The sequence below is a fragment of the Rhinichthys klamathensis genome, unplaced genomic scaffold (assembly GCF_029890125.1).
Source record: "Rhinichthys klamathensis goyatoka isolate OS25496 unplaced genomic scaffold, OSU_Roscu_1.1 h1tg000569l_1, whole genome shotgun sequence".
In the NCBI taxonomy this organism is placed as follows: Eukaryota; Metazoa; Chordata; class Actinopteri; order Cypriniformes; family Leuciscidae; genus Rhinichthys; species Rhinichthys klamathensis.
Window position 1 is genome coordinate 33,094 of NW_026607035.1, and position 8,704 is coordinate 41,797.

Here is an 8,704-nt window from a genome sequence, read left to right on the forward strand (position 1 = left end):
TTCAGAAATCATTCTAATATGTTGATTTGGTGCTCAAGAAACATTTCTTAGTACTATCAATGCTGAAAACAGTTGTTCTGTTTAATATTTTTGTGGAAACTGATGCATTTTTCAGGATTTTTTCTTTGATTAATAGAAAGTTCAAAAGAAAAAAAAGAAGAAATCATTTGTTACATACATTGTCTGTACTGTCACTAATCCTTGCTGAATACAAGTATTAAGTTCTTTAAAAAAAATTACTGACCCCAAACTTTTGAATGGAAGTGTACATACACAAGTCAAGGGTCTTTTAAAGCAACAAGATGAGTCAGTCTTGGAAAGTCCCTGTGGGTGTAGTTGGGGTTTACTTATCAGTTATTAGCTCTTATTGAATGACACACTGATCAAAGTGTTTCCTCAGTCAAGTGAGTCATATGTTAAAACTCCAGAGCTTGTGGAACGGTCTTATCCAGTAAATCACAGTTCTGCCCTCCAACTCTGCACTCTTCCATTCGCACTCCTTCCTACATTATATATCAAGACTCTTATTGCAGATCCTATACACACAGACAGACTGTACATTTATATACATACATATGGACATAAACTGATCTCCTCTTCTTAATACTGTGCATATATTATATGTTTTTAGGTCAGTGCCAAAATTTATGAAGAGAATGAAGGGACCAGACTACAAGGATAAGGTGGTTTTCGGCGTTCCTCTGATTGTCCACGTCCAGCGGTACGGACACCCTTTGCCCTTAAGCTTACAGCTCGCCCTGCGCTATTTAAGGAGCCAGTGTTTGGACCAGGTACACGGTTTCATTCATATTTGCAAGATTGATTATAAGGTTCAGTCTAATTTAGGTCACAGTCAAAGGCTACATTCAGACTGTCAGTCCAAATCCGATTTTTGTGTATTTAAGATTGAAATCCGATCAGATTTAGCAAGTGTGAACGGCCAAAAATCACATGAAATTTTGAAAAGTTTCGAGCTACATTCATATGTGGTTTGAAATCATATTTAAATCTCAATTCGGGAAATCCGTCTCAGTTTGACTGCTCTGATCGGATTTAACATCAGACGTTGTTATAGGAAACATGTTAAAAATCGCTGCACAAACAAGGTTGTGGTGTTGTCGGACGAGCAGGAAATGACAATAGCCTAAAATGGAAACCGATGGAGACAACAGGACAGAATAAAGCCGCTCATACCAGCCTCTTACGGTTCTGCCGCTGCCTCAGTAGTCCAGCGCGGAGGCTACATATTGTCATGTTGTAAATATGGCAACATCTGTATTGCAAACCCCTCCATGTTGCGGTTGTTGTTGGTGTATGCATACCAACGCAATATCATTGCCATAGAAACCAATGCAGATATTACGGAAAATTAAAGAGCGGCATGGACACACAAATCAGATCTGAACAGTTGCGATACACCATGTGGACATCAATAATTTTAAGATCTGATTCCAATCGCATACACAAATAATTGGATTTGGACTGACAGTGTGAACGTAGCCTAAAATATTGCAAACTCAGAAAAAATCTTGATGGTCTAGTCCAGTCACTGCTGTGTTTCTAAAGATAGAAAAGCCAAAGTTTACAAACCAAAGTCTTTGTTTTTCTTCCCTGTATGTTAATGTCTTAGTAATTCGAGATCAAATGAGATGTATTCGCTTCATTATTATGAAATCATTATTACTATCGCTCATATTTTGGGTTAGGTTTTGAACAAACGTTTTTGCAACAGTCATGAACAATACCTCAAATTGAGCGGTTTGTTGATATTTCTTTTCCAAATAATCAGACATACGATTTTCATCTGGTGGACGAAAAAAATACCATAAATTTACATAGACTTTGGTTCAGTAAACCCTTTCCCTTCTAAAACCCCTGATCGCTTGGATTCCTCTTGAAATGAGTGGATTTTGCCAGCAAAATTTCACCAAGCAATGTTAATGCCACTCCTTTGTCAGCCACCCAAAAAACCCAACCACTTAGCGGCACCCAGGGAAGCACCCACAACACCCTAGCCTTGCAAGCACCCCTCACATTTTCTTTATAAAAAGTAAAATTATTTGCTTTTCTTGTTGTGCTTCAGGTGGGACTTTTCCGCAAATCTGGAGTGAAGTCTCGTATTCAGGCTCTCAGGCAAATGTGTGAAAACTCCCCAGAAAATGTGAACTACGAGGATCAGTCCGCGTATGACGTGGCGGACATGGTCAAACAGTTCTTCAGAGACCTGCCTGAGCCTCTCCTCACAAGCAAAATGGGCGAGACCATCCTCCACATATACCAGTGTAAGCATTTCCTGTCTGTTACCAGCTCATGTGCACAAATGCTACATACAGTACTTTCAAATCCCTAACACTCTCTTTGTACTTTCATTCTACCCAGATGTCCCTAAAGAACAACGCTTACAGGCTGTGCAGGCAGCTATCATGCTAATGGCCGACGAAAACCGTGATGTCCTGCAGACACTGCTGTGCTTCCTAAATGATGTCACTTCCTCTGTTGAGGAGAACCAGATGACCCCCATGAACCTGGCAGTGTGCCTCGCTCCTTCTCTCTTCCACCTCAACATCATGAAGAATGATAACCTGTCGCCTAGGTAGTTCCGTTTTCAGTGCATTCCAACACATGTGCTCTACTTAGAAAGGGTGAAACTTGGGTTTCATTATTGTATAGGAGCTATAGGATGATATGTGTGCTTTGTCATTAGGAGTCCATGGCCCTGAGGTATCGTGAGAAGGCGTGAAGGGTTTTATTAACTCAATGTACAAACAACTCCCACATCATTGTGTCGAGTAATGCTCCCTAATAAACACAGAGCAGACACACTTCCCTGAGGGCCAGAGACAGGAGGAGGTGTGGAGGGCGTTTTAAAAGAGACGGCTAGTTTAGCTTTACCTCAGACTTACCCAGACTGGGCGAAGGGGGATGGGGGTATTAGGAGACTTCTTCATAATGTATAAAGTGTACCATGAGAGATGTTTAGGTAAAATTTTATTTAAATGTCCTTGTTACACGTTACATTTACTATAGTAATAACTATAAATTAGACATAATTACATGCTTTTACAACTACCCCCAAACCAAACCCTAAGCCTACACTGACCCTTTAGTAAGTACATGTAGTTCATTAATATTACTCAGTGCTTAAATGTATAATTACACTGTAACAGGGACACATCAAAATAACCGTGTAACCGATGTTTTTCATTGGTTTAATCGTTTGTTTTATATGCTTACAGCCACAAATATTGTGAAAATATAATGGATCACATGGAAGCTCAAGCACATGATGTCTTTTATTGCATTCAGGTCTATTCAGAGGAAGTATGCCACTGGGCGGCCAGACCAGAAGGACTTGAATGAGAACCTTGCGGCCACTCAGGGGCTTTCGCACATGATTGCTGAGTGCAATCAGCTGTTTGAGGTACGAGATACATGTTCTGTCATGTTTGCAATGAGAAGTTGTACAGTACGTAAAATTATGTGCAGAACAAGTACAAAATGTTTAGCTGATCATTTTAATCTTTTCAGTATGGGAATACATTACCGCTTATAAGTTTGGGATCAATACGATGTTTTTTTTGTTGTTGTTTTTTTAAAGAAATTAATACTTTTATTCAAGGATGCATTAAATTTGTTTAAAATTGACAGTAAAAACTTTTACATTGTTTTTAAATAAAGGCTGTTCTTTTGAACTTTCTTTTCATCGAATCTTGAAAAAAGCTGAAAATTCAGCTTTGTCATCACAGAAATAAATTACATTTTAAAATAGATTAAAATAGAAAACAGTTATTTTAAATTGTAATAATATTTCAAGATTTTCTACTGTATTTCTGATCAAATAAATGCAGCCTTGGTGAGTATAAGAGACTTTCAAAAACATTTAAAAAAAAATACTGACCTCTATTTAAAAGAAATGTCAGTGTTGGAGGACAAAAGGAGACTTCGTTTGAAAATGTTTTTTTCTTTTAATGTGGTTTGTGCAGATTCCTCAGGAGATGCTCTCTCAGTCCAGGAACTCGTACATGGAAGCTGAGCTGCTGGCGCCCTCTTTGGACGAGCTCTGTAAAAAACAGTCACAACAGGACGAGGAAGAGGAAGAGGAGGAAGAAAGTACATATCACTCTTATCTGGAGAGCCTGATACAGAATTTGATGAAAGAGGCCAAAGACAAGACCAAAGGCTGGGTGACCAGATCAAACATTGACAATGCCGAGCTATCATTCAAAAAGGTAAGAACTAATTGTATTCATTCATTCATGTTGCATAGACTGTTTTTAATATTTACATTTGTAATAATACCCTGTAATACTTCCATAAAAATACTATAAATTAAAACATTTATTTATTTGTTGTTTTGTTTTTTATTTAAATGTATTTATTAAATTCTCTCTTTAACATATTGATTACATTTTAGTGAATTATGAATGTCGGATCAAATTTATTTGGACAAATAATGTGAATACTGAAATTATAGACCGATGCATGACATGGGAACATGAAGTAGTTCATGTTCTACCCTATCCAATAAAAAAAACAAAATCCTATAACATAGTTAAAAGTCTGAGGGAAGTGTGTTGTCTCGCGCAGGTGGGAGACGGGACCCCGTTGAGACGCTGGCGTGTTTCTGTAGAGGTGGAGGCTCCTCCATCAGTGGTGCTGAACCGTATACTGCGAGAGCGCCACCTGTGGGACAGTAACCTGCTGCAGTGGAAGGTTCTGGAAACTCTGGACAAGCAGACAGAAGTGTACCAGTATGAGCTGAACAGCATGGCCCCTCACCCCAGCAGAGACTTTGTGGTGCTCAGGTGAGTACAAAAACATCATCTGATCCTGCGTGTGTGATGTAAATCCTCATTTTTTTTATGTATGTACATTTATAGCAGTAGCACTATACTTTGTATTATAGTATACCCTATTCTGACTGCCGTTATCAATCTCTCTCTATTTTTTCCCTCTTTTTGAAAGGTGTGAAAACACTATCGTGGAGTTTTTCTTTTGTTATTTGAGCAAATGGGAACACAAAAAAAATATATATTTCATGTAATATCTCATTCACCGCTATAGAAGTTTACCCAACTATGACGACTTCCGCTTCTGAGAAACCCGGAAATGTGAAAAGGGTTGTTTACTCTTGGATCCGTGTGCTCATTTTTGATCGCATTATCAAATATCTGAATACGAATTACTGATTACACCATTAAAGCTGTAATAAAGGCATGTGCTTCATTTGAGCATCTGCAGCGAGAGCTTTTTGTGCGTCATTCGGTGCTTGTGATTCTCAGAACGCTGAGGTCGTAAAAAGATCTAGCATTGCCCTGCTGAACAGCTGGGCATTCATGGAGTATTACTGAAAGAGACTCACAGAGCACACTTCTGTTGCTTCAACATAAAATGCTTTGAACTAAGCAAATTAGACCACCCAGGTCATGCCCTGAATATCACTGTAAGATTACAGTTTAACATCATTTGCCAAATACGCAGCTGTGAGGTGCAAACAGTAATCTGATCGAAGCAATATATTGCATGTTATTTGATAATTAATTAAATTTGCACTTGGCAGATTGACACCTACATCTCTTGTGTCAGGAATCTCACTATCAAGAGTGTTTGCTGTGATTTATATTGGTGTTGTTTTCTTTTCTGTTTAGGACGTGGAGGACAGATATGCCAAAAGGGGTGTGTGTACTGGTGTCATTGTCGATCGACCATGAGGAAAGCCCACAGCTGGCCGGAGTGAGAGGGGTCGTTCTGGAATCACAGTATCTGCTAGAACCATGTGGCTCTGGCAAGTCCAGACTCACACATATATGCAGAGTTGATCTGAAGTAAGTGCTTTGAAGACACTACCACCGTTCATATGTTTGGGGTCAGAAAGATGAATGGATAGATTTATTCATATTTTATAATGTAATAAAATATCAAATAAATGCTGTTCTTTTGAACTTTCTATTCATCAAAGAATCTTTCAAAAATGTATCTGGGTTTCCACAAAATATTATTCAAAAATGTTAACTGTTTTCAACATTGATAATAATAACAAATGTCCTAATGAGCATATTACATTGATTTCTGAAGGATCATGTGACACTGAAGACTGGAGTAATGATGCTGAAAATCCAGCTTTGCCATAGCAGGAATAAATTACATTTTAAAATATATTGAAATGGAACTTTTTTTTTGGAATATAATAATATTTCACTATATATATATATATATATATATATATATATATATATATATATATATATATATATATATATATATATATATATATATATATATTAATATATTAGTGAAAGGCTGCAACATAAAACATTTAAATGATATGTATAATAAAATGATATATATAAATATAATAAAAAATATATATATATTATATATCACATGTGATTTGTTCTTTAATAACACAGACATGGTTGTAATTGTCTTTAAATTGTTTTATTTGAACAGAATTATTCCTCAGGTTCATTAGAAATTCCTTGTTGTGAAGTCCTTTCTCAAAGCATGTGTAAAGAATGCTGTACATCTCTTAATTGTCCTAAAAATGACACCTGAGTACACTAAATGCTGTATATTTGCTTGCTGTTCCAGAGGAAAGTCTCCAGAGTGGTACAACAAAGCTTTTGGCCATCTCTGTGCTAGCGAGACCGCTCGCATCCGCAACTCCTTCCAGGCTTTGGATCCCGAGGGTCCAGAGACCAAAATCTGAGCCGGGCTACGTGGAGTCAGGCATGAGGGAACTGGGATGTAGTTCAACGTCAGGGCAAATAGTCACAGAGAACGAACTTAGAGAGATTCACGACGGAAGCCCCCCCTAAACAACAACAAACTGCCATGTCCTGTTGGTTTAATAGACTGTGGATCATTGGGATTCGTTTTTAGAGTGTTTTACCCCTTATAGGGCATTTAATTTAGTCCGTTTATTTCATATAAATGTATGCAGCTGTTCAAAACTGCCACTTTTGAAATGGCATTTGTTGTGTGTTTTGGGGCATGTGATTAGAGAAGAGAAAAGATGGACAGAGAAAGTGACAGAGACAGACTCCAGTGTAGCCATAAAGCCATGCCTATAAAAAAAAGTCATAATGCTGCTTCCTGTTGTCCAGTCTTTACCACAGCAGACAGCTTTAACTAGCACCTTCAGAGCTTCGCTTACAACAAACAGATGTGGATGACAAGCCACCTCATGCTAATCAAAACACAGCAGGTCTGGTTTAGTTTTTACCAAGCACTTCAAATTTAGGTACCTTATTGTCTAAACATTATTTAAAACTCTGTATTTAGGTGTTTTATCCTCATTTGAATGAAGCTAGTGTTACAGTGACTATATTTTTACACTAAGATTGTACCCTGGTGACGTATTGTTGTGAAGTATTTACTGACAAGCCCATATTATTTCTAAGTTCTGTTGAAATATGTTGTTTATCGTTACATTAGTCTTTGATTTCATTCACTGTTAAGCAATAATGCATTATCATGATAAATGCACCAGTACTGTGCTCTTCTGACAATGCAATATGATTTAAGAGGAAAAATCAAACAAAGTTGTAAATAATATAGGCAATGCTAATAATTGTTGCAATTACGGTATGGATTATTATTATTATTATTGCTGTCATATTTTGTTATATGTTGCTGTGTCACACTCTACAATGTCTGGGACATGAATTCATTTCACTGCTTCTGAGAAGCATGTCTATTTTATTCACAAAGCTGTACATTTGTGTGTGTTTGTGTATAAATGTGTAGATACAATTCTGGTTGTAAATTTTGTACAAAAATGAGGCTTATTGGCAGGTTTATCTGCATTTATGCTCAGTTATTTTCCTCATCATATCAATATTTTGCTTGAAATATCATTCCAAGCTGGTTTAATCAGCTGGCTTGTTCAGTGATGTTTTGATGGGAACTGTGTATTAGGGTTTGACTTGAGCTCAGTGACAGGAGGAGGGTGATATGTTGTGGCTCCAAAGGTAGTTTTTGAACAGTTAACAGGGTGGTTGAAGTTCCAATCATTTGGAAATGTGAAAAATAAAACCTCAATGCGATAATGTTTTACTGTTTTCAGTATTTGTTGTGTTTGGGACATATTTTGTTTGAACATGTTTTTTTTTTTTTTTGTATTCACTGAATTTGTTCTGCCTTGTTGGTCAGTCCAATAGTCGAGTCCTAAATATAGCGTAACTTTCTCAAAACATTGTAATGTATATCAACAATGGGATCTAACTAAATCACTTCCAAAGAATCGCACAGGCTGAATAATAAGGCTAACCACCAGAGGGCAGTGTGGATGCACCACAGTAGCATTGGATGCTTGGCGTCGTGTGTGCAGGTACGTTTGGAGTAATACTAACAAACTTAGAAATGTAGAGGTCAAAGAACTATTCAATTGCTTGTGAACAACATTGCCAGTAAATAGCTGTGATTGTGTTTTCTCCTGGGTCTGCAGAACCCGAGAGAGTCTCAAGGGAACTATTGATCCACGCCATTTGAATAACGCGTCTATACACAGAAGTATGAAAGGCAGAGGACACTCACTGCGGGCCATGCATCATCATTAGGGAGCAAAAAAGTATTGGCGTGTCTTTATACCAAAGAAGGTCAGATTTCATAAACATTGTCGACCACAAGCTATTCCTTCAGAAGTGATATCAGAAGGTCCGTATTTATTTAGCTATTTATCAAGTTTCGCACTCTAAGTTGA

General features: G+C 37.4%; 1 protein-coding gene across 1 annotated transcript in view; it reads left to right on the forward strand.

Annotated features, from left to right (window-relative positions):
• The window catches only part of stard13a (StAR-related lipid transfer (START) domain containing 13a), a 28,505-nt gene extending 21,774 nt beyond the window's left edge, over positions 1–6,731 (forward strand). The window contains exons 7-14 of the mRNA XM_056239654.1: positions 632–791; positions 2,084–2,282; positions 2,380–2,593; positions 3,307–3,421; positions 3,984–4,229; positions 4,588–4,805; positions 5,649–5,825; positions 6,592–6,731. Of these exons, the coding sequence (XP_056095629.1) occupies positions 632–791; positions 2,084–2,282; positions 2,380–2,593; positions 3,307–3,421; positions 3,984–4,229; positions 4,588–4,805; positions 5,649–5,825; positions 6,592–6,709 (1,447 nt within the window). The 3' untranslated portion in view covers positions 6,710–6,731. The remainder of the gene's footprint in view (positions 1–631; positions 792–2,083; positions 2,283–2,379; positions 2,594–3,306; positions 3,422–3,983; positions 4,230–4,587; positions 4,806–5,648; positions 5,826–6,591) is intronic.
• The last annotated feature ends 1,973 nt before the right edge of the window (positions 6,732–8,704 follow it).